This window comes from Dromaius novaehollandiae, chromosome 15 (assembly GCF_036370855.1).
Source record: "Dromaius novaehollandiae isolate bDroNov1 chromosome 15, bDroNov1.hap1, whole genome shotgun sequence".
In the NCBI taxonomy this organism is placed as follows: Eukaryota; Metazoa; Chordata; class Aves; order Casuariiformes; family Dromaiidae; genus Dromaius; species Dromaius novaehollandiae.
In genome coordinates, this window is record NC_088112.1 from 23,608,094 (window position 1) to 23,634,418 (window position 26,325).

At 49.4% G+C, this 26,325-nt stretch overlaps 1 protein-coding gene across 1 annotated transcript; it reads left to right on the plus strand.

Annotated features, from left to right (window-relative positions):
* The first annotated feature begins 4,415 nt into the window (after nucleotides 1-4,415).
* Nucleotides 4,416-7,453, plus strand: EGR1 (early growth response 1). Its single transcript, XM_064521235.1, has 2 exons — nucleotides 4,416-4,861; nucleotides 5,163-7,453. The coding sequence occupies exons 1-2, from the start codon at nucleotides 4,627-4,629 to the stop codon at nucleotides 6,458-6,460; spliced, it is 1,533 nt and encodes a 510-aa protein (XP_064377305.1). The 5' UTR covers nucleotides 4,416-4,626; the 3' UTR covers nucleotides 6,461-7,453.
* The last annotated feature ends 18,872 nt before the right edge of the window (nucleotides 7,454-26,325 follow it).

A 26,325-nucleotide genomic window follows, 5' to 3' on the forward strand; every position in this document is an offset into this window, starting at 1 on the left:
ATCTTACATTTTAATACATTTTAGAATTCAAGAGAAATTCCATTCAGAAGTATACCAGTGTTGCTCAATATTAGCAAAGAGCAAGCAAGATGACCCAGCTAACACATCATAAATCCTCAGCAAGATAATGAAAAGCACTGTTTCAGTCAGTAAAGAATCCAATAATGGGACTATAACGAATGCTATCAGCATGATTTAGTAGAAAATGGGTCTTGTCAAACAAACCTGATTTCTTTTTTTGAAGGGACTTACAAGTATAGGTGATGATAACAACTATACTTTAGTGAGGTTCTGCAGAAATCAGTAGAAGCATGACACTATTCGGTGTCATAAAAAAGTTCTTCAAAAACAAACTTTAAAAGTCACAGCTTGTAGGGTTTGTGGATGACACAGTGCAAAGGCCTAAACCTAAGAATCCAGCTACAAAATGAGGAACTGTGACCTGCACAGCGGTGATGCCCTGGAGCATGTAGCAAATATAGTGGGGAAGAAATTATGCGCAGCAGGAGCAAACGAGGTGCTGGAATGTCGTCCTTGTAACGGAGAGGTGTTTTAACCTCCTCACTTAATAGCAGTAAGACCAGTTCTGGAATAACGTGTGTGTTTGTGGTTTCCACACTTTCAGAAGAATGTTGACTAATTGAAGAGGGTTTTCAGTGAAGGCATAAAAACTGTTTATAAACTGGAGAAAAATCTGGAGAAAAATGCCTTGCAGCAAAAGACTTCATGAGCCCAGACCTTACTGAGGACGGGGGGGATCTGAGAGAACTTGATTACAGTGTAAAAGCAACTTTAGGGAAAATACTGAGTAGTTCCACTAGGCTCTTTTCTAACAGATTAATATATATATATATATCTCTAAAGATGGACTATGTAAATTAGAAATAATGAATTTCTCTTTTGATGTTGCTTCCCCTTATTGGAATTGTTAAATTATAATTAAATTGATAAAAATTAAGGTGACTGACTTTTGAAATAAGCCACGAAAGCAAGCAATGGATTTGCTATCTCTTTGTGATTTCAGATTTTGGGGAAAAAAATGCTTTTCTGAAAGCTGTCCTTTGGTTAAACAGAGTGTTGGGCATGACATACACAGTATGAGTGATATTCTGTAACTGGGAACCAGATATGAGCTGAAATAAAGTTCTTTCTGGTCTTGAAAAGGAAGGGAAAAATAAAAGTTGGGGAAGAAGGAGAGAATATTCTGGAACATCAGTAAGACGCTCAGGAGGCAACACAAACTGCTGTTTGAAGAAAAGGTTAAGTCCTACTACTCAATGTAGTGGAAATGGACAGAAGACAGAAAAGTGTTTCAACAAATATGTGGAAATAACTCGAGCCTTTTAATATTTTTTTTATTAACCGGGGAATTTTAGTCTGTCAAAGTGGCTGTTGCTGCTGCCAGAGCAGTATTCTTATGCCTGTAATGTCTTGTCTAAGTACAGAAAAGAAATGCTGCTGAAATAAATTATCTATGAATCAGAAAACAGAAAGGAACTCTAATATTAGAACATCAGATAAAAAGAAAACATGGACAAATCTACTGGTGTAGGTTTCTTGTGCTGTTCTGCACACTTGAAGCAGACTGGCATACGCCAGGGAGGGGAGACGGGGGCTTGGCCATGGACCTCACTACCCCGCTCCCTCTCCTCCTGCCCCGGCCCCACGGCATTCCCCCCTCTGTGTCCTTGGAGCGGCATTTCTCTAACAGGCATCTATTGAACAACAACATGTACATTTGACGATGATGGATTTTTTTCAAGGAGACGCATAGCATCAGATGGATTTGTTCATTAGAAAATCGCATCCAAATTATTAATATTTTAAATACAATTGTGACTGATTCATTGATAAATTCATACACGTCTGTGTTTCTACTAGGAGCAACATGAACTGTTAAAAATTTATTAAAATATTCCCATTTTGGAAACATACTCATTTTAAAATATTGGTCTATAGAAGCAAATCCTTTGGTCATTTGAATTATGCTACCTAGGAAACAAAGCATAAACAATATCTTAGACTAATAGTTAATTGTTCCACTTATTACAAAAGCTGTCATTCACTACTTCCAGTCAATCTCACCACAAGCTCACTGAGTCTAACAACTGGCTGGCTGAACTAAACAGATTTTGTTTTTCAGTAGTGAAAAAAATCTCTCTCGTAATGCACTTCCTACAGATCTGCCATTGTATTCAGGGGAAAGGGAAAAAAAAGGAATACAGAACATGAGGTCACGAAACTAGCAAATGTCATCTGTCCCAGCGTGTGAATGACAACAGGTGATTCAGTAGCTTCGTGTCCAGTTTATAGGTCATATGTGCGCATCCCAGTAACTGCCCGAAAAGCAGCTGCCTCGCTGTGCTTCACCGAAGCCAGGAACCCTCAGCAGAATGGTGAAGGACGTGTCACAAAATAGTCCTTATTACTGCAATTTATGTGGAGCTCAAGCTGGTTACACCGCTCTGTCTGCAACCCCCGAGCCAGTCTCCCCCCCCCCCCCCCCCCCGTACAAGACACGGACGGAGTCCAGCAAAAGGTGACAAAGCTGATTAAGGGCCTGTGACACCTCTCACAGGAGGAGAGGCTGGGCGAGCTGGGACGGCTCAGCCCGGAGAAGGGGAGGCTCAGCCGGGGAGCTCATCAGTGTGCGTAAACGTCTGGCGGGAGGGCACCAAGAGACGGGGCCGGGCTCTTCTCAGCGGTGTCTAATAAAGGACAAGAGGCAAGAGGCACAGACTGAAATACAAGAAATTCCTTCAAAACATAAGGAATAGCTTTACTGTGAGAGCGAACAGACACTGGAACCGGTTGCCCAGAGGGGGTGCGGGGTCTCCATCCTCGGGGATACTCAAAACCCAGCCGGACACAGCCCCGGCAGCCTGCTCCAGCTGACCCTGCTTCGGGCAGAGGGCTGGACCAGGCCAGCTCCGGGGTCCCTGCCAGCCGCGACCGTCCCGCGGTGCCGTCGCAGGCCTTCGCATGGGAGCGATCCGCGCTAAGAGGGCTCCAGGCTGCAGCAGCCTGGCGGGGACCAGAGAACAGCTGCAATCCTTTCATGGGGCTTCTCGAAACCCGTGCTAGGTATTTGAAAATGTTAAGAAACTACCGAACCGCCTGTTCTTAGAGGTGTTTTGGCCTAGAACGCTGACGTGAAAACGGGCACGGCTCCCTCCAGCTAACGGAAGACCAAACGCCCGCGAGCTGCCGTTGAGTGACACAGGCTGCAGCAGAGAAGCAGCTCCCCGCGTCCTTCCCACAGGCCGTGCGCGGCCACGGACCGGGCCCTGCGCCGCCGCCGCCCGCGGAGCCCCGCGCACTGCGGGGAAGCCCCGGCGCCGCCGCGCAGGCGCACTGCGGCCGCACTGCGTCGCCGGTCCCGCCTGGCGCGGCGCCAGGGGAGCCCCGCGCAGAGCCGCGCAGCGCTGGCGGCGGGGCGGGGCGGGGCGCGCCCGGCGCCCTTTATAGCGCGGGCTGCCGCGGAGCGCGGCCGCGCAGGCAGTCCCGCCCGCGCGGGGACGGGACGGGACGGGACGGGACGGGACGGGACGGGACGGGACGGTGGGAGCCGCGGCCCCCGTACGGAGCAGCGGCCCCGGGGCCCCGAGCGGCCGCGCCGCGCCGCCGGCCCCCGCGTGCCGCACGGCGTCCTCCGTGCCTGGGAGGCGCGCGGAGCCGCGGGCGGAGCGCTCCCGCTCCCGCTCCCGCTCCCGGTGGGCAGCGGCGGTGCCGCAGCGGCTCGCCGCAGAGCCGCGGGGTCCCGGAGATTCCCTCCGTCGCGAGGCAGCGGGCGGCCCCGCCGGCGGCGCGCTGCCAGCGCCCGGGAGCCGCCTCCGCAGCCGGGGGGGGGGGGCGCCGGGCTCTCCCGCCGCAGCGGCGCGGGGCTCCCTCGCTCCCCGCGCGCCAGCCCGGCACCGCCGCGCGCTCCCGCGGCCAGGGGCGGCGCGGGGGCGGGCGCGGCCCGGCTGCTCCCGGCTGCGGCGCCGGGCTCCCCGCGCCCCCGCCCCCACCCGGGGCCGGAACCGCCATATAAGGCGCGGGAAGGCTCCGCCGGAACCGGGACTTATAAGGCTCTCTCCTAATATGGACAGCGCGGCGGGGGCTTCCGGCGGGCCGGGCGGCGGCGGGGGCCGGGCGCCCCGCTCCCCGGGGCCGGGGGCGCTGCGGCGGCGCTGCGGCGCGCTGCCCGCGGCGGGGGCCGGGCGCGCGGCGGGCGCGGGGCGCCGGGCGCGGGGCGGGCGGGGGCCCCTCCGCCCGGCTTCCCCCGGTGCCAGGCGCTGACGCCAGGCGGGGTCCTCCGGCCCGCGTCCATATTAGGGCTTCCTGCTTCCCAAATATGGCCATGTACGTCAGCCCGGGGCGGGCCGCGGCCGGTGGGACCCGATATATAGGGGCGGCGCGCGGCGGGCGGGGAGCCGAGCGCTTCCAGCGGGCAGCGGCGGGGGAGCCCGGGCCGGCGGGCGGGCGGGCGGGAGCCGAGCGCTTCCAGCGGGCGGCGCCGGGGCCACCGCGGCGCGGGGCAGGCAGCAGGCGACGGCCGCCTCGCCGCAGCCGGCCCGTCCGCCGGGCCGGGGCCGGGGGCGGCGGCGGCGGCGCGACCCGGCGGAGCCCCGGGCCGGCGCCCTCATGGCCGCGGCCAAGGCGGAGATGCAGCTCCTGCCCCCGCTGCAGATCCCCGACCCCTTCGGCGCCTTCCCGCACTCGCCCCCCGCCATGGACGGCCACTACCCCAAGCTGGAGGAGATGATGCTGCTCGGCGGCGGCGGCCCGCAGTTCCTCGCCCCCCCCGGGGCGCCCGAGAGCGGGGGCTTCGGCGCCGCCGGGGAGCCCGGGGAGCAGCACTTCGAGCACCTGGCGGCAGGTAAGCGCGGGCCCCGCGGCGGGCGGGCAGCGCCGCGGCGGCGGCGCCCGCGGGGCTCCGCGCTGCAGCGGCGCCCCGTCCCGGCGGCTGCGCGGGGGGATTCTCCCGCCTGCGTCAGCGGCCCCGGGCTCGCCGCCGCTGGAGACCTGCCAGCGCCGCTGCAAGATGTTACTCTCAATTATTAATTAGCCAGAAGCGAGGATCCGGGGCTGCGCGGCGCGGGGAAGGCTCGCGAAGCGCTGGCGGCAGCTCGGGAGCTGCAGCGGCTCTTGGAAGTAATCGCTGTTCTTCTGTTTTTCAGACACTTTTCCCGACATCTCCCTGAATAACGAGAAAGCCCTGCCAGAAACTAGCTATCCTAACCAGACAACGCGGCTGCCACCGATAACCTACACGGGGCGCTTCTCCCTGGAGCCAGCCCCCAGCAGCGGCAACACCCTGTGGCCGGAGCCCCTCTTCAGCCTGGTCAGCGGGCTGGTGGGCATGGCGAACCCACCTCCCACCTCTACGCCCTCTTCGTCGTCACCGTCCTCCTCCTCGCAGAGCCCGCCTCTGAGCTGTTCTGCCCAAGCCAGCGAAAGCAGTCCCATTTATTCGGCTGCACCAACTTTTCCCAACTCCAGCTCTGACATTTTCCCTGAACCACAGACCCAGTCCTTTCCCAACCCCTCTGGAGCCCCCATCCAGTATCCGCCGCCAGCTTACCCGGCTGCTAAAGCCAACTTTCAGGTGCCAATGATCCCGGATTACCTGTTCCCTCAGCAGCAGGGCGAGCTCAGCCTTGTCCCGGCTGACCAGAAGCCCTTCCCGACCCTAGAGACCAGAGCGCAGCAGCCTTCCCTCACACCGCTGTCCACTATCAAGGCATTCGCCACCCAGACCGGCTCCCAGGAGCTGAAGACCCTCAACACTAACTACCAGTCCCAGCTGATCAAGCCCAGCAGGATGAGGAAATACCCCAACCGCCCCAGCAAGACCCCTCCTCACGAGCGGCCCTACGCCTGCCCGGTGGAGTCCTGCGACCGGAGGTTTTCGCGGTCCGATGAGCTGACTCGGCACATCCGCATCCACACGGGACAGAAACCTTTCCAGTGCCGCATTTGCATGCGGAACTTCAGCAGGAGCGACCACTTGACCACACACATCCGCACGCACACGGGGGAGAAGCCATTTGCCTGTGACATTTGTGGCAGAAAGTTTGCTAGGAGTGATGAGAGGAAGAGACACACTAAAATCCACCTTAGGCAAAAGGACAAGAAAGTGGAAAAGACACCACCGGTCTCAACCGCTTCCCCAGTTCCTGCCTACTCGTCCTCTGTGGCCACATCCTACCCTTCCTCCATCGCCACCACTTACCCCTCATCAGTACGCACGGCGTATTCTTCCCCAGCCCCCTCTTCCTACCCCTCCCCTGCACACACCGCCTTCCCCTCTCCCTCCGTAGCGACAACCTACCCCTCGGGCACCGCCGCTTTTCAGACCCAAGTGGCCACCTCCTTCCCGTCGCCGGGGGTCACCAACAACTTCAGCTCACAGGTGACCTCGGTGCTTTCAGAGATGACATCAACCTTTTCTCCAAGGACAATCGAGATTTGCTGAGCCCTCCTCCTGGAGCGGGAGCGTTCGCCTCTTCCGTCGGTACTATCAGACGTGGAGTCTCCGGTTACGCCCCAACACCATACGTAGCAAGGCTGCCTAACTTTTCTTTAAACTTCAGCTGCCTGAAACGGCTGCCGTTTAAGTTCTCCACCCCTGTGAAATGACTTGCATGGACTGTGGATATAAGTTCAGTATAATTTTCCCCGTAAACAATAATCTTTTATTAGGGAGAAAGGACCTTTGATTAAGTACACAGCTGATGTAAATTGTACATGTGCCATGGTTTTGCTTTCCTTTAGGTACTATTGGTGTGAAAAAATCTTCGCATATCCATATTGTATTATTTGGAGTTTGCAGGGCCATATTTTGTAAATGTTAACTCTATTTTAGTGACAATGCTGTAATGCGTTTCAAACTTCTTTGGGAACAGCACTTACTGTATTTGAGCATGTTGGAGTGATGCTATGTAAATATCACCTGATGAGACACTCACATGTGGCAGAAGTTTTTGTTTTAAAGTTACAAGTCTTGGTGCCTTTTTGTGAAGCCTTGCTGACGTCATGCATTTATGTGAATGGATGCTTTGCATCTTGCCTTAAAGTGAAAGGGATGTTACTCAAAGAATGTATGGGAGAACATGGGATGGGTGGGGAGGGGAGCACGAGGAAGCCCTGGGGGACAGAATGTAAGCAAAAAAAAAAAAAAAAACCTCTCAAAGTCTATTTTTGTTACGAAAAATGTAAATTTATATATATATATATGTATATATATATATTCAGGAGTTGGAATGTTGTAGTTACCTACTGAGTAGGCAGCAATTTTGTATGTTATGAACATGCAGTTCATTATTTTGTGGTTTATTTTTACTTTGTAACTGTGTTTGTTTAAATGAAAGTGACTGTTTGGCTTCTAAACACATTGAATGCGCTTTCCTGCCAATGGGTTATTTGGTGTACAATACCCTTCAGAAAAAATAAATAAAATATCAAATCATGCAGACTTTCACATTTTTCTTTAAGCTGTTGCATAAAAAGACTGTGCTGCAGCAACCCTCGTGGCTTCAGTGGCTGGGAAGTAACAGGTACTGCTTGCCTCTTGGAGAAATACCCGCTTTAAAAAAAAAAAAAAGAAAAAAAAAAAGAAGGAGAGGAGACCTCAAGCACTCTTGAGTCCCGTTGCTGGCAAAGGCATGGATGGAGAACACACGCTCGCACTAGGTGCATCAACTGCTATTTGTGACGCAGGCATGAGTCTTCTCTTCTGGCACCTGGCTTCTCCACAAGCACGTGGGCAAAACCAAGGAAAAACAACTGTTCCAGTGCTGAAAATAAGGTTTGAAAACTAGAATCTCAGTTGAGCATTCACTGGAAGTCAGAAATCTAACTGGGTGCCAGGAGGGAGATGGCAAGACAGTGGAGTGGTTTCGAGCTTGGAAATACGGTGCACTTGCTCTGACTGGCTGGTGGGTGGAAGACAGCCCTGCTCAGTCGAGGGCTCTGAGAGGGTCCTCCTTGACGCCGCACAGGACACAGAAGCCCATGTGACCGACAGTCTTTGGAACGGCTGTTTCAGCCTTTATAGGCTGATGAGACACTTGCATGCGGCAAAAGTTTTAAAAGTTACAAGTCTGGGTGCCTTTTTGTGAAGCCTTGTTGATGCCGTTCGTATGGAGCAGATTCAGAGGTGACTGCAGCCATGAGAACTGGCATTGCTGGTACCGGGGGGGGGGGGTCCTGGTGTCGGTTCTTTCAGGAGGGCTCTCCGGACCCCTGATGTTCAGAGCTGTGAGGAGCTGGGATGCACATATAAGCCTTGATGAATACATCTGGCACGGCATAAGCCAGCAAGCGGTCTCTGTAGGAGGCAGCGAGCCGCTGGCTGGGAGCTGCAGCCTTCTGGAGCATCCGCGCTAGTGCTGCTTCTTGGGAATGCTGCCCACCCCTGACAAATGGCAGCAATTTGGAGGTTACGTCAGAGTGGAGAGGATGGTAAATCCCCGTCTGTTTTCTGACAGGTAGGACTATCCTCGGGGGGTGGGACAAGGCATGGGGAAGGGCCGGTGCTGCTCTGTGTGCCGGCTTGGGCCCACGGTGCGGGGCGTGGATGGGAGCTGCTGAGCGCCACGCTGCAGCTGGCCGGCTCCGTAGGCTGCAAGAGCTGCGGGGCCTTTCGGAGGAAGGTGCTAGCCCTTCGCAAACTGAGAGGCTGCTACCAAGGAAGACTGGCTGGGTGAGCTGGACATGTAGCTCACGTCAAGTGCCACAGAAATCCACTTATGGGAGAGATGACTATGAATAAAGGCCTTCAGGTGTGATGCCTCGAAGAAGGGTACAAATAATGTTATGTTAATCTAACCACAAAACTTTCTCCCAACGCCAGTTCTCAAAGTGAACAGCAACGCAAACAGCTGGAGCCAGCCCAAACCTCTCCTGACCCGTGGGCACAGCTTGGCTCACGCGTCGCCGTGCTGGCTGACTCCTGGTCTGGCCTGCTGGAACTGCAGTCGCACTACGGACCGACCAGGCGGGCTCGTGTGCAGTGCCTGATGTGCCTTGGACTGGTTCGAGTTTGCCAGAGCACGTCACAGAGGAAGGAACAGCGATTGCAATTGCCGAGTCTAAAGAGGCAGCAAAGCGGTAGCTGCTCTTGGGTGTGTTATGTGCAAGGGGGACTGAGTCAGGCAGCACCGTGGGCCTACGCAGGCGTGAAGGCCGGAGCAACCTTCTAGCCGCAGCCTGTGCTTCCCACACGTGGCCGGCCTGCTCCACTCACACGGACGGGCTGTGGGTGCCAAGGCAGCAGTGCGAGGGCGTTTGGAGGAAGGGGGGGATGTCTGCAAGGCTTCTCTCTGGCTGAAAGCGAAGCTGGGCCCCTCTGCCCCATAGTTTCGCCAGTTTGCAACAGTAGATCCTCTCAAGTTGCGGAGACCTCCGGAAATCTGCCCCGCTTCCCTCCCAGCACATCACCTCCTTAGGCCTCCTCTCGAGGGTGCTCCTGGCCCCCCCATGGCCGGAAGAAGCCTGGCCTCCCACGGCTCCGCGCGCCGGCCGCAGGCACCCCCGCAGAGCAGTGTCCGACCGCGGGGGCCACAGCACCGGACCAGGCGGGCCCTGCGGCAACCTCGACCGAAGGGCAGCAGAGCTGACGGGTGCAAGGCAGCAAGGGCGCGAAGGGAGGGCTCGGCGCCGGCGCACTGCAGCTGCTCTGCCGGGCCCGCGAGCTGGCAAGTGACCCTTCCCTTCTAGCTGGGGGTGACTGCTCTGGGCCGAGCCTCATTGCAGGGAGCTCCCTGCTACCACAGAGCTGCTGTTTTTGGGAAAACAAACAAACAAACAAACTTATTTTGTAAAAAGTGTTAGTGTGTGCCAAGAAGCGGCACTTTCCTGGGAATGCCCTTTGGCGTAACTTCCTAGAAGGTGCTCACACTTCGTATGCTGGCATTTGGTCAACGCTGCTGCAATTTTTGCTTTGCATTGGCTGTCCCCGTTTATGAAGTAAAGCACAGAAAATGTGCAGAGTCTTTCACTTCTGCTTGTTCCCCGGCCTTTGTCCTCTAACATGAAAGCAGATCGCACGGCTGAGGAACGCACTGATTGTACGTTTTCGGCTAAGTCTGCTCGTTTGTTGCCGGTCCGAAGATCGCGGGATTTTTCATTCTTGAAGTGTTTGCTCCCTAGGCCGAGCAGGAGAAACCTGCTCCGAGGAGGCGCCCGCTGCTGGAGCGGAGCCGCCGGGAGGCTGTTCCCGGGGGGCGGCAGGTGCCTCCTGCCTCTCCGGCCAGCGGCCCCAGATCCGCCCGGCCGAGTCACGCCGCAGCTGCTCGGGACTCGAAGCCCGGCTGCAGAGCTGACCGCGAGCGGCACCAAGGGCCGTGCGTCACCGCTGGCGGCGGCCCAGCTGCTCCCGCGGGCGGCACCGCGCGGACCCCGCGCTGCCGGCCCGGCCCCGCCCCCGGCCCCGGCCCCGCCCCTCGCCCCCCGCCCCCGGCGGGAGCGCGCCGGCGGGCGGGGCCGCGTCACGTGGCCGCGGGGCGGCCAAGGCCGAGCGGAAGCGCCGCTCCTGCGGCGGCCGGAACCGCGCTGCCCATATTTGGCGTTTCCTTCGAGCCTTTTTCGGCGCTTCCGAGGCCCAAACAAGGCGCTTCCTGTCGGCCCGGGGCCGCGCCGCGGAGCTGCCGGGGGGGCGGGCGCGCTGGGCGGAGTTCCCGCGGGCCGGGCCGGGGCGGCCGCGCCGCGCTCCCGCCGGGACCGGGTTCGGCTCGGCTCGGCTGGTCCGGTCCGGTCCGGCGGCTCCGCGCCGCCCCCGCTGCTGTCGTCCTTCCCTCTCCCCTGGCTGCGAGGGGCGAAGGCCCCGGCAGGCCGCAGAGCTCGGGCTTTCCGCCCTTCCCCTTCCGTGCGGCCGCCGCGCTGCGCTCCGCTGCGGTACGCCGGCGGTGCCGTTAAGGAGTCCCCGTGCGGCTGGCGGGGCACGAGCGTTGGCGCCGTTCCCGTCGGTACCGTGAGTCGCTTCCGCCGAGCGCCGGGGCTCCGGCCGGCTGCGCGGGAGCGGGAGCGGGGGCGGGCGGGCGGCCTGCCTGTCTGCCGGGTTCCGCCGGCGCGCTCGGGCTGCGGAAGGCCGGTTCCGTGGCCCGAAGGCCCCCCGCAGCGCCGGGAAGCGCCCCTTCGCCGCCGAGCGGGCGGCCGGGGCTGTGGGCAGCTGGGGGCCTGGGCCGCCGCGGAGCCGCCGCCGGGCTGGGTGGGGGCGGCCGGCGCTTGGGCAGAGCTCTGGGCCCCTGGCAGAGCCGGCTGTTCCCGCGGGCGGTAGGGCTGTACTTGTTGGCCTCTTCTCGTGTGGGTGGCTGTTTCTGTCAATATCTTCCTGTTCGTGGCCTCCTACCCTCCTAGAACCCGAGGGCTGGAGTGGGGGTCGTGTGCGAGTGGAGAGGGTTTGGGTGCGCGGCCCTTGAGCTAAACCTCCCCCTACTTAAACGCCTGCATTTTCCGAAGGCAGCTCCAGTAAGTGCTAATGACACCTGGGAGAAACGCTATGTCCTCCAAAGTGCTCTGGTAGTCCCTCAGAATACTCGTAACGCCTAAATGGCAGTGAAAGAAGTGTGACCAAATCCTGGAAAGCAAATGCACTGGGCTGGCTGAGTTTAACTGTGATTATTTCCACTTTAACAGATCTGGCTATGTTAGTCTTTGGAATACCTGAAAATACACTGGAGCATACAGAATTGAAGGGATGGACCCTCAATGGGTAAGTCTTGTTGAAAACTTTTCTAGCATAGAGCATTAACAGTGGTTTTTGGACAACAATCTAAGAGGTTTTTACTGAATTAGTCTGAGAACTGGGCTGGAATGATCTTTGCATATAGTTGGCAGTCTGACATAAAGTTGAGGAAAATCTACTGCAGCAGCATTTTGAACTGGAGGTTCCAGTGATTAAAGGTCTCAGCAGTGCTGCTTAACTCCTGTTTGCATGAATAAGTTTGAAGATTATAGGAGGCATTTAAATGCACTGGGAAGCAGCTGTCATAGGCATGGAATTTAATGGCAGAAACAGTCCACACATCTTGCATTTATTGATCAATTGCCTCGAAGGGGAGTACCTTTTGTGGGCAAACCAGGCTGCCTGAGGAGTTGTAATTTTGGCTGTAGTATGCTAGGGCTCTCTAGGGCCATAAAATGAACATACAATGTGTTGTGGATGGTGTGTGTGTTTTGTGTGTGTGTTTTTTTTCTTTGGCGTGTCTGCATTAAAGTACAGTAGTTAATAAGGAGGCAAATATTGTCGATGTTTGTTAAGAAAAATTACCATACTAGAGCAAAAGTCCAGTCTCTGGAACATTGTCAGAGGTAGTAGTGGATACTTAGGAAAGACTTTATGACAAGGATGATTATGTAGTCCTGGAATATTCTCCCAGTTGCCAGTGACTGTGACCTGTGATTTAATAATTATAATTAGCCAGAGCTGGTGTCTTTGCAGATTTCGTCTGTGACTTTGTCCTGGTGATTTCTGAACCTCTAGAAAGTTTTAGCATCTACAATATTCAGCAGAAAAGTAAATTTTGGCTTTAGCAATTATGTTCTACTTCGTAATTTCATTTCATGCCTCAAGTCTTTTGTTGGAAGACAGTGAACGATGACATCTCTGTAACACCTACAGAACTCTGTCACTCCTTCCCCTGCTTCCTCTCTTCCTGGCTGAAGAAGCAGAGTCTGTTTTGTACACTGGGTGTTCTGTACCTTGTATCATCCTTTTCTCTACCTGTGTAGTTCCTCTCTGTGGTTTCTGAGAGGTAGAGGCCTGCACTACATACCATATTCAGAGTGAAGGAGCAGCAATTTGGATTAATAGTGGTGTAATTGTGTGTGTGTGTGGTTTCCCCCCCCCCCCCCCCCAATGTTCTCTATTCTTTTCTAAGTACTTACAAACATTGTACTTGGCTTTTGATCAAGGAGCTTACCTTTTAAACCCATTATTATGTCAAGATCTCTTTTGGGTGGTAACAGGCTTCTTGGGGACCGTCACGCAATGTGTAATTCAGATCACTATCCCCCCCATCCCTGTGACTGCACGATCATTACATGCATTATCCACACTGAATTTCATCTGCAGCTTTATTGTCTTTTTCGACCATATTGTTAGCCCCTGCAGCAACTTTACAGAGTGTGTGTGTGTGTTGTGTTTTTTTTTTTTAACCACTCAAAACATAACATTGTCAGAAGTCTTTGTCACCTTGCTTTTCTCCTGACTTTTCCAAATCCACTATAAATATGAAAAGTTTCTCAGGGTTAAGCAGAGATCTCTGCATGAGTCTGTGGATGACTTCTCCTGCCTGTGAAAGCTAACCATTTATCCCAGCTCTTTCCATCTTTTAACTAGTTGCTTTTCTGTAGCCCAACCTCTGCTTTTGTCTCATGCAGCACAAATTGAGAGACTTTGCTGAGGGTCTGTACTGTACAGCTTCTGGAAATCCAAATACAGTATATCAACTGCATCTCCCATGTCCATATGCTCACTGATTCTTCCAAAATTCTAGAAGATTTTTCAGGCATGAATTCCCTTTACAGAAACCATGCTGACTCTTTCTCTGCATTTGCTATTTGCTTATGTACCCACTAATTTTAACCTTCAGAATACTTCTGTCAGTGTGCCTGGAATGAGTTCCGGATTTATAAGCCCAAAGCTTTCTGAAGCCTCTTTAAAATTGGTGTTAGGTATGCTACCTTCCAGTCCCCTGGTACTGAGGCAGAACAGCACAGCTATTACACTTGCTTATTACTATATGGTCTCATGACTAGTTGCTGTTTGTTTTTGCTGGCTTAATCCCTTCTGTAATCTTTCCCAAAGACACTTCTGTTTGAAATGTTCTGTGATGCAACTCAAAATAAGCTTTTTGGCACAGGAACTTTCCCAAGTTTGCCTGAAGTAAAATGGGTGCAAAAACCCTCCTTATGTTTTGACCATCAATTGGCCTTACAAACTCTTTGATAGTCTTCCAGTTCCTCATGTGGCTGAGAAAATACTCGTCAGTTCTCATGCTGTCTGCAAATTGTTTTCCTCAGACTATTTTTCTGGCCCGTGGTGTTGTGCTTTAAAGTGCAAGTTTGTGGCTGCTGCTGTTTTCTGCCTCTGAGCATAACTTCAGTTTTTTGAGGGATATCTTAATTCCTCCTTATCAGAATAAGTATTTTGGATCTCTTCTTAGCCTTTCCTAACAGGTGATAATGTATGATCTCTGCTACAATGCCTTTAAATGTTCTCCCAGCAACTTGAAAATATTTTTATTTTTCTAGCTGCCCCATTAGTTTCTTTTTACATAAAATAAAGAAGTTTAACTCCCTTTTTGAAGCTGGGACCCATTGTAGTAGATACCTGGGTTTTGCTTCTCTGGCAAGAATGTTGAGCTGTTCTTGTGTTTTGATGAATGCTTTACTTAGTAAAGCTTAGGCTTTACTTAGAAGTAAAGATATAAATCTTTGTAGTCCTACAGTATGCATCACCCCAAACTAGGCCCTTTTTCGCACTTGTTGGCTTTTCTGTAATTCTTAGGTTCAACTCCCTGGTATCTTTTTTTGTTTTTTTTTTTAGTTGTAAATGTCAGCAGACTGATTGCATGTGGCTTATGATGAAGGCCACGCTTCCTCTGTAGGTTCCTTCTATTTGAAATGTTTCTGTAGTTCCTAGTGTTTTGGAATCCCTCTTCCTTGCACCATTTTTTCAGCCATGCATGGTCACTCAGCGTCTCAGGTCCTTTGTGTGGTAGCGAGAACATTTAAAAAAAGAAAAAAGTCAGGGAGGCCTTTGCTTTCAATTTCATATTTTAGCCTAAGCTTTGTCACCAAAAGCTCTCCCCTGCCTTTTTTTCCCCTGTGTCCTTTGTATCCACACAAACAAAGACTAATATTTCTTCCTTAGCATTTCCAAAAAATCTCCCCAAACTCCTCCTCTGTTCCTCTTTTCTGTACTTGGCTGGCAAGGTGTAATCCTAGGTAGTCCTATTGCTGACATAGCACTGCATACTGCTATGGCTTCCCTCTCTGTTCCTCTGGTGCCAGCATCCCTGCCCTGCAGCGAGATCCTCTGTGGCAAAGCTTTTGCTTCCTAGGGAGGATCTGCCCCAGAATCATTCTCTGTTGTCAGGCTGATGCTTTCTCACCGCAGGACTTTCCTCTCTTTCACAGCACTGGGGTTGCCAGCTCCAGTTGTTGCCACTGAAGGTGTCACTGTTCGAACAGTCTTGCTGAGCTCCTTGTCCCCAACATCCTTTTTTCCTGGGAACCCTGCTCTGCCTGTGTCCTGTGCCCCTGGGGCTGGTAACTGAATTGCCCTTGGTGCAATACACAGGAATCCCTCTGCCGGGTACTGGTGATGGGGATGATGCAGAGAGTTGTCATCATCATTTATTTCCCCATTGCACAGGTGTCAGTCTTGCGTCAAAGTCATTTAGATAATCAAACTATGATAACTGCAGTTCTTCAGCACAGTTAAGGTTTGGCCTTAATCATCAGAGAAGGTTAAATAGGTTTATAAAACACTTTTTAAGTAGAAATCAGCTCTAGAGGAGAGAGGGCTGATCACAAAATTAATTCTTCCCTGAATAAGTAAAGTTAGAGATATTCAGAACCAAATGTCTCCTCTTAGCTGCAGATTTTGCCATTTTGCTATAATCTTTCTTGATCTGATACAGAATGTTCTCGTGCTTAAACAGAATTTGGCAAGATGTAAATGCATATAGGTTCCACTAGAAACATCAAAACTCACAATGTTCTTGCAAGTTGAGCTTTATAAGCTTTTCTGTCTGAAAGAGACAAGCATTCAGAAGCAGGAAACATGCTTCATTTTTGGAAGCAGGAATGCTAGGTGCAAAGAAATGTCTTCCTGCTTTTTTGGGGGGCAGGGGGGGAGTGGTGCTTTTTTGTGTCTTTTCTAGCATGGACTATTGTAACTCTAAGCAGAGGAGAGGTAAAATCACTCTAATCCATGCCATCTGTTCATGGACTTGAAAGGCCAGCTGCCTGCTTGCAATGACTGGAAAGCTGGTGCTGCACATCTTCCCATTTTGCTGTGGCAGGACAGAAAGTGGCAGGGATTGTGTGCCCTTCCTCTAGGAAGGTGGTAGCTTATGCTGGCTTTTGAGGGCAGTCGTTGTTGAGTGGTACAGATGAAAGAATTATGCTCAAGGCTTCTCTTCTGTGCAGGCCTTAGAGACTTCTGATAACTTCTAAACTTCAGAGAGAGCTGGCTGGGTCACTCTTGTTCTTGCAACAGAGCTGTTCAGCTTCTTCAAAGATGCTGCTAATAGGCCTCAGATACTAGTATCCCTATGCTGCCACCTTATGTTTAGAAACAAAAACAGCTTGGCTATTCTTGTTTGGAAATGCCTATGTTGATCATCCTTAAATTTCCTTGTAACAATATGTCTACTCTTGGGCATAAAAACAATCATGTCAGGCTCAAAGAAGACATTCAAAGTTGCCCAGTTTGGGTTTCTTCACTTTCCTTTTGTAATCTGAGGCTAAGGCTCTTGATTTCTACACCTCCCCCCCCCCCCCCCGAATTCCCCCCTGAAATTGCAAGGATTAGAAAGCTGTTTTACTTTCTGGTTAAGGTGGGTATGCTTTCATAATTCCATTGATTCAGGAAGTGAGATTTAAACTACTGCAATTTTTGTGATGGGTAGTGATGTTTGTGATAGCTGTGACCAAGCGACATGGTGAGGGAGTCACATGGAGAGTTCTACCTCCCCCCCCCCCCCCCCACCTGTTATTGCTGCTTGCATCTGGGTTAAAAGAAGTCTCAATAAAAGCCTTTTGGGAGCCTGGGAAGATGGTATAACTTCCATAAAGTGTTAATTGACATGAATGCAAATTAACAGTTAATTGGGAGAAGGGCCAAAGGCTTCGAGTAGTGTTTGCAGAGTGTTTCCTTTCTGATACCTGTAGCTGTGGGCACTGCTTAATCTATGACAAATAAGTGGGAATCTGTCAAAATGCTACTTCCATGGAAAAAATGCATGCTGTTACGTGTGCTGTGTATGCCAGCCTTGGCATCTAGATGGAGGGAGACTTCAGTTGTTACGAGATGCTGCAACACCTCTATCAGTACTTTCCTTCACCTGTGCCGCCTTAAGCATGGGTGCCACCAAGGCTGCTGACAGCACCTTTGCCACGATGTTCTCTTTTATTGCACTACAGACTCTTCATTTCAATGAAGAGTCTTAAGTGTGGATGCATCTTTCTTTGCATCGGTTTGAGTTTTGTCTAGCTAATCATCACACTACCAAACAGCTGCTGTTGCACAGGATAGCTGATCAGGGTGCATGGAGACAAATGCTAGAATGCAGATCTTTGAAGCATAACACAAAGGACATGACTTAAGTATGAAGTTCATAACTTCTATTTTTGGTACTGCTTTTCATGGTTCATTTCTGCTGGCAGTTGGCAACAACTGGAAGGGAAGAATGAGGAGTGAGTGCACTGTAAAGCACTGTGTAAACCTCACACGTCTATATTCTGGTTTTAAGGAGTACTAGTCAAGCTACTTCCAATATTTGGAGAAGGCACAAAGAAACACTAAACCTTCTCTCTGTACTGGAGTAGGTTGGACAAAGTGCTCTTAATGCTCCTTCACTTGCATGTTTGTGTGCACCACCTGGATGCACCTGTGAGAGTCAAGACTGCTCCATGCCTCTGGGAGTACTTGGCCTTTTACAGGTCTTCTTAATGCCTGAAAGAAGTTCTGTGGGAAGAAACTGGGATCAGAAGGGCTGCCTTTAAAAGAGGCTGTGTTCTGGCATCAGTAGGTACTTGTGAACAGACTGGGGCATATCTATGTGTTTGGGAGCATAATGGAAAACTATTTGACTGCCAGATTCCCATACAGTAACTGAAAGGTGAGAATCTGAGCCTTAGCTAGGTTTCTAAATGCAGTTTAAAGGACACAACTGGAAAAAAAATAGAGTATATGAATTAGATAACACTTTATATTTGCAGAAGGCATTTCTGCATTGGGGGGGGGGGGAACCCTGTTTTTAAATTGCTCCAAACTTCAAAAACTCTATAACCATACCACCTCTGCTACAATTTTCTGTGTTGTGTCAGTAATTTTGCCAGATGGTTTAGCTGTCGGGTAATGAGAGCTTATCGTTCATGATGGAATCTCATCTGGGGAAGATGAGGACAAGGCATGAAGCTTCTACATCACTTAAATTGTGACAAAGTGAAAATAGTGCTGCTCTCATTGGAGGATATGAATTTCATCTGTAGCACTTAAGAATTTACCTTGGATTTCTCTGGATTCCTTCTGCTAGATGATTTAAACACTTGCAATGGATAAATTAATAATCAAGTCTGTGTCAGACAGGATATCTGGATGGGGAACTCTATATGCCTGTGCTCACCAAACACAGACAATGCTAAATAATTTTAAATCAAGTTATTTTGAAGAATAACTGTGTTCAGAGTCCTTATGTTTATCTGAAAGCTATGAATTTTTATCCTAGTAGATGGAAAAAGAAGGCAATTAGGTAACCTTCAGCTTCTTTTTCTTTTCCTTGTCCTGTGCTGAGCTCTAGTAGCCGCTGCTTTAAGTGTGGTGTTTGGAGAAAACATGAGGGCATTCACAGAAGCTTTTTTCCATGTTCTACTGTACATATACATTAACCATAGTTTTGGATATAATGATAGTGTTTTGTTACCAGGTAGAAATTAGTAAAATGAACAGATCTTTTTGCATTAAATCAATTTTTAATTTGAAGTTATACATTATTTTCATATTCATAGATGATATTTGTGTGTTTTAAAGTTTGAGTTTTCAGCAATTTATAGTAAATTAATCTCTCAAAACAAAATTCTGTATAACACAGTTGATCTTCTCCAAGCCAGCTGTGGTGCTTTAGAGCTGTATCACAAGATGTCCAAACCAAGGAACTAATATTGCTTCCTGTGGTGTGACAACAGGTCCTCCTGTAGTAGCAGCACAGCAAGATTAAATAAAAAACAAATGGGTTTCAGGAAGCTGTTTTACTGCATGTTTTGCAGATAGTGGTCTGTGAAGGGGGCAACTCTTGAAGTGATAACAGCTCTGAACAGAGTCCTGATCTAAAGGTTTGGTAGTACTGTGGTGCACAGAACCCCACTGTATGATGTATAGTACAGATGCATTGTTTACAAGAAAAGCCATGTTTGGGGAAAAACAAAAACACTTCCTGTTTTTGTTTGTTTGTTTTTTTAGAATCTGAAGAATTTGCGTGATGTGTGTTGTAAATATGTTATTGGTGTCATTTGATGACACTTGACTGGTCTGCTGTCAGTTATGGAAAGTGGTTTAGGTGAGAGCTTCCTAGTCCCCAAGCAGCACATTAGATATGAACTGACAGAGCCAACCATACCTGACATCTACCTCTGAATGCTAGTGTTTCTTCTTTGGACCCGTATGTGGCTCTAGAAGGGAAGCCAGAAGTGGAACTGCTGTCTGGAGCATGCTGAGAGTTTACAGTGGCAACTAATGCTCTGTTCTAGGCTGTGATGCTGATCCAGAGAGAAAATTGGAATTGGGTGGGATAGCAGATGAAGGGGGATTGGCACTTCATGTAGTTCAATTTTTTTTTTTTTGGGGGGGGGGGGGGGAGAGCAGGGGCCTGACTTGGCCAACTCTATACTAGTACAGCCCGTTCTCATGGCAAACATGTTTGCAAGATCAGGGATTGTCACTGTCTGTGTTATGATGAATTCTGAAATTACCTTTTCTACTTTGAAGCTACAGTGTTTCCGTGGTGGCAGACAAAGGATATTTTAATTCTACAGTCTGGATTTGGAGGGAAGGGATGGTCATATGTGGAGCTTGATTTTGAATGACAGAAGTGTCAAAGCAGGCTTTTTATGGGAAAATTTGTCAAAACTATTCAAGTTTGCCACCAAAGGGAGATGTCTGTGGAATGAACCACACTGAGGCTGTCCATGGGGTACTACTCAGTGCTGATACAGCAAATGTTCCATTCTGTTAGTTTAATTTTCACTAAATTCTTGATGAGTTCCAGAATCTGGGGCAGATGCTAAAATTCTCCACTACTGAGCCAGGCTGAGATGATCTTTCTGTTTGGGGTTGGAGGAAGAGTAATACTTTCTGTGTCTCTAATGATACTTTCTGTGTCCCTAGTCTGCAGCCCGTACAGAGCTCCCAGGGTGTTTAGAACTGGATGCACTTCCTTGAGGCCCTCTGAGCAGCTGGTCAGGAACAAATCTTTCCTTTCCTTGTAGTTTGAGACCTTGGCTTTTTGGTCCGCTTACACTTTTCATATAGCACTCAAGAACTTGTAACTGTCCATGTGCTCCCTGGGGACATCCTGCTGCCCTCCTGCCCAGGTGGAGAAGGTGTGGCAGTGGTGAATGCTCACAGCTGCCCTTCAGGGAATTAAAGGAATGGCATACCCACCACCCACAGTTCTTGAAAGCTGGGAGAGGAAGGGATGAGAGAGAGTCCATGGGAACAGCACCAAGGGAATGATCTGAGCTCATGAGGAGAGGGAGGACAAGGAAGATCTGAGCCCCCTTACTGGGATAGCTAGTCTCTGTGAACTATCTCCCACCAAAGAGCTTTGTGTTCCTTCTCCAGAAACTCAGATTAGTTGTGTGGCATTCCTGGAGACCAACCCCCCCCTCTGACTGCTTCCTTCAGCCTTTGCCCAGAAACATGCACAAAACTTGCAGAGACTGTTCAGGAGCAGTAACACAGCTGTGCTATTGCCTAATCTCAGGTACTTCAGTTTCAGGGTGAAAAGAAAGTTTTAGAAAACTGTCTTTAAAACCTTGTATGCTTGCTGCTGAAGGAGTGGACCAGGCCATCAGTGAAGACATAAAGCCTAGAAATTGCAGGCATTTGGGAAGCATGGACACTGACTTCAAACAAATAGGGGACTCTTCAGACATGGGAGCTAGACTTGCCAGGGAATGCTGTGGCTCCATCAGGAAGCTAGGGCACTGCTGGAGTACATGCAACCTCTTAAACTGCATTCAGACTGTCAGTATCTCTGAGCTGAGCTGGCCATAGGCAGAAGTGATGGAAGGGGTGCAGCTTCCCTGCCTGTGGCATGGGAGCAATGAAAAACAAGCCATGAGACTTTGGAAGTAGGCTTGAAATGGCTAGCTGAGTTTCCAGTATATGTATATTGGCCTGCACACAAGCAGGCTGAGTCACACATGGACATGGATCACCTCCCTCTAGGGAGTTAAGGGTGAATATGAGAGCCCCTATGGTGCTTGACACTACCTTCCTGTGAGTACAGAAAATAGCATAACAGTTTAGTTCACTAAGAAACTTTCCTGTGCCTGCTGTGCAAAAGGATGGGCTACAGCTTTTCTTGGGAATATCAGATGATATGGAAAACTTGGAGAGAAACCCTCAATACTGATGTACACAGCAATAAGGGTGTATGAGTAGTTGATCCATTATAGCAATAGACGCATTACAAAGAATTGCCCGGACCTCATGACTTACTCCTACATCTGGGCTCGTTTGCCTGTGCAGTTCACAATGAGCCTACAGTTCCCATGCTAATGTGGTACTTGACTCAGTCCTTTCACTAGTCCATGCTGACTCCTTGTTGCTTTACTCTACATAGGTTGTAAAGCAAGGGGGGGGGGGGGAAATCTCCTCAGAAGGTAAATATATGAGAGAGGAGATGAGTAAGAAATGCTGGGATTCAGCTCTGATGCACATCCTATCCAGCTCCCCTTTTCTTTGTGCATTGCCTTAAGGGGACTTTGGATGGAATAGGTCTATGTGGGGTGAAAATGCAGAAAAGCGGCTTTAGCGTGAAAAATTTCAAAGCTGATTCCTCCTGCCTTTCCTTCAGTTCTGTCAAGATCCTACTTTGAAGTCAGCCCCCTGCTTTCCCCATTTCACCAAACACCTGGCTGGTGTCACAGGTCTATCTGGGGCTGGTTGCAAGGGCTCAGCCTAGCATAGATTCAGGCATGCAGCACTGCTAAAGCCATGCAAATTCCCAGACTCTGGTCCTTCCTGCAGCAAGGCATCTCGCTGTTTCTGTCAAAACAGCCTTATTATCCTGGAGACTCTGGAACTGCAGACAGCATTCAAGATGCAGGTGTCCATAGACTTAAAGAGGGTGACATAACTGCACTCTGATTTTTTTATTTTGGCTTCTTCCTACCTTCTACCCATTGTAATTCCTAGTATTCAGTAACAGCTTGTTGATTCCTGTGTAGCTGTCTTTTGTAGAAAAGAATCGATTATAACCTCTTGGATCTTCATCTCAAATAGTAGTGAGCTTGCAGCCTGTTGCGATGGGTAGTGTTCATATGTATCACATGTCACCATGCTAGCTTCAAAAGTGGTTTAAAAAAATATTCTTCTGAAGTGGAAAGTTAAGTGGAAGTATGATCTGGTGTAGGACTCAGTAGGAAGTGAGCATCTTAGGTTTGTTCATGTAGAATTATTTCAGTGGGGGGGGGGGGAGGAAGTGACTGGCCTCTGAAGCATTTGCATGACAGTGTGGCATGGCTTAGTTGGTGCTTAGGCTATTGCTTGGTGTTACAGCGATTTTTAAGAATGCTTAGAAAAGTGGATGAGGAGGGAAGGGTGCAGTGAGAAGAGCACCCAAAAGGCTTTTCCTCTACTGATGAAAAGATAAAAGCAGGATTAGTGGCTACGTCTAACTTGGGGTTCAGCTCAGATCTCCAGGCACTGCTTTACAGGTATGAGCTCGTGTAGGCAACAGTACCAAGGATTTCTTTTAAGATCCTTTGATGACTGACTTAGAGTTCTAAAGGGAGGGTTGGAAATGATGCAACTTTCATTCAGATGCTATTGTGAATTTTCCCTGACTTTTAGAGCTCTGCTTTAGGATAGAGCTGAAATCCTGTGAAAGGCAAATGGGGCAGTGCAGATAAGGGAGGGCTGGCACACTTTGCATCTGTCAGGCAGGTTTGTCGATAAGAACTTAGTACTGTGTGGTACCTGAGAGTCTTGTGCAGATCCAGGAGAACAGCTTTTTTCCCTTGTTGCTTTCCATTATCCGTGGTGCTTTGGCAAGAAGCTACAGATAATCTTCTGCAGTGTCAATTCCAGGTTTGGAAGGCTATGAGCAGCACTGATGATGAGCTGATGATGAAACCTTGAGAGAGAGAGGGAGAGAGAAAGGGCCAACTGCTCCTATGACTTGTTTTCCTCGATCAGCTCCATTAGGCAATGCGTTTAGTTCCCTGAGGCAACTCAAAGGAGCACACGATGAATGTGAACAGATCACAGAACAACAAGCTAGCAACTTTTATTAGAAGTCTGCACTAGAATCCCGTCTTACTTATTTTGCCTTCAGTCCTCATTTATTTCAGTAAATCAAATTCTTAGTGGGATACGAGGTTGGGAAACAGCTAAGCAGGGGAACTGATGGAGCTTCATGTTTTTTTCTTTTGGTGCTAGGATGGAACAATATAGGTATTCAGTGTGTATGGGGGGGGGCTTTATCCTTCCTTCCCCTGTAACATTTAGAAGGCAATGTTTTTAAAAATTTGATCTTGCCATTGTACTGGAATGTCTTTCTCTACCTTTAACATTACTTGGTTATCTCATCTTAGCATTTGAGTTTGTATCTGCTTTTTACCTTTTGTGTTAATCTTATGTTACTCTCGAGTCTGTTCTGTAACTTCACTGCTTTAGTAAGACTTGTGTCAGGTATTGCTGTTAAGTTTACCCAGAATATTAGGCTGAATCACACTATTTTGTACTCTCTGTATTGTCCTACTTTTTTTTTTTTTTTTTACACTTCCCTAATGGGTTTTTCAGTATATTTCTTATATTTGGAATATTAAGATGATGTGGTGGGAAGTTTAAAAAAAAGTCAGAAAATACTCTTATTAGCATTAACTAAAATTGGAGTGCTCATCTTTGTGTTCTCCCAGTACCCTTATATCCAGTCCGTATTCTGAAAAGTTTTGTCTGAAAGTGTTAACCTCCCCTTTCACGACAAGTAGCTTAGATAGCTGATCTGACCCTTTAAAGATAACCCAAAGAGCTCCAACTGCACTCGCTGTTACCCTTGCCGGGCTCATGCTCTAGCGAGCCCCAGCTCGGGAGCGTGCAGTGCTGGGGATGCAGGAGCACTCCCATCGTAGGGCTGCTGCCGTAGGGCGCAGCGATGACTGGTGGCCCGGTCAAAACGGTATTGCTGCTCATCCCTCCCAGCATCCCCCTCTGCCCTTCTGCATACCCGCACCTCCATCCCTGCCAGCCTCTCCATTTGTTCCTGCCTCTGTTGAGCTAGTGTGATCTTCTTCATCCCTACCACCTTCTCTCTGTCCCTTCCTTGTCCTCCTTTCAGTGTTTCCACCCTTCTGCATCTGCTTGCTCCAGTCAGGCTCTCTATCTCTTTCTTTCCCCTTCCCTCTGTCTGCTTCTCCATCCATTTGTGCCCCTCTCCATGCTTCTTTCTCTCCCACTCATTCTCTCGCTCTGCCTGGCTACCTCTCCCTCTTTTTTTCTCTCCACCTCTGTCTGCTTCTCCATTCTTCATCCCTCTCTCCAGCTCTCTGCCTGTCTGTCTGACTCTCCATCCCTCTTTTATTCCACTCTCCATCCCTCTGTCTGGCTCCCATCCCTCTCATCCTCGCTGCATTCCTCCATCTTGCTCTCCATCCTTCTCTTCCTCTCCTTGTCACTGTCTCTGCCCCCCTATTGTTTTGTCTGGCTCATGTCCCTCTGCTTGCCTCTACATCCCTTTCCTCCTGCCCCTTTCACTCCCCATCCCTTTGTTTGCCCCTGTAACTCTGTCTGGCTCCCCATCCTTCTCTCTCTCTTGAAATGTCTCTGTTTGCCTCTCTGTTTCTCTTTTCCTTCTTTCCCTCTCTGTCCCTCTGTCTCCCCATCCCTCCTCTCCTTGTTCCCTGGGGGGTTGTCCCTGTGCAGCATGTGTGCCCGAGTGTGTTAGTAAGTCACAGGAAGATAACAAGTGGCTGTCAGTTACAGAGCTAACTGTTTCTTTGTGAAAGCCAATCTATAAATTGATTTTCTTCAGTAAAGACATTTAGAGACAAACCTTTCCTCAGGTCCTGCGGGGGTTTCACAACATACCATGGTCAGTCAGAGAAGTGTTAGAATGATTGTTTGCACAGAATAAAGAAAAGGTGTTTTCTTACATGAAAGGGAGTGAGGACTGTCTGTCCATTTCTATCATTTTTAAATTGAATAAGCCTATAGCCCCAGAGGTAATTAGATACCTTATTTCCTGTGACACTAATAGGAATTAATACCTAAGTATCTCTGTGACCATATGAAAAGGTCTGTGACTTTTGTGCAAATCCATTTCTCTTGCAGCAATTTGTCTTAATCTTGCAATGTGTTTGGCACTTCAGGCATAAGTTCTACCTTTAAAATCTCATCTATAATATGCTTGCAGAAGTTGCTGGGGAGGCCCTACCAGTGGCACATGGAAAAGATGTCTTTGACTACATTCACTGGAAGCACCGAGAGCCAAAGGCTCTGAGTGAGTAATGGTTCGTCTAGGTTTGCTCCCTGGCCCCATTGTCATAGCTTTCTAGGAACAGGCATACCTGAGATCAAGTGTATATTCCTTCCTTGAACATTATTGTGAAAAGTGTATGTTATTGATGTTTTAAAATATGTCTATGACACAGGGGTAGCATGTATAATGAAGACTAAATGCTTTATTACCTCATTTTTATATGGTTCTCTTCTAGAAAAGCATTTAGAGCAGATTAAAACATTGATTGTACTGTTTTGCTTATTGAATGGATTATGATACTGAAAAGCCTTAGTGAAGGTGAAGGGGATACAGTGGTCAGATCCCCTGGAGAAAGCATCTTGTGATTTGCTATAGGGTTTAGTACAACTTTTACTAGACAGTCATGTCTCTTTAAGTCCTGGGGAGCAGAGAGTTCTGACCTGAAGGCAGAATTTTTGTTGTCTTAAAGTTTTTGCAGCTTGGTTGCAAGAAGGTGGCTAGCAATCAAAAGTAATGACAGTTCTGAGGAAATTTAAAAGACAATATTTGGCTTTTCTAAAAGGCTCTGTACTTTCATTCCTAATACCTGTAGTAATCAAGCCAAGTAAATGGTATATGGGAGATCAAGCCAGTAGTCTTTTTCAGAGTAATAGCCTGCAGGCTGTGATCGCAGCTCAGAAAGTCCAGATACTTCACCATCTGAACAAGCTTTCTTAGCTTGTTGCCTGCAGGACTGCAAAAGACAATCAGAACACGTTTTTCATGCTTTAGTGTGGTAGGCATACTCTGTGCAAACATCCCTTACTTTTTTAATCTTAAAAGACAAGATGATCAAAGTCCTAAGGGATTAAGACCACTGCCTATTTTTTAGGCAATTCTTATTTATAAGTTATTAAATCTG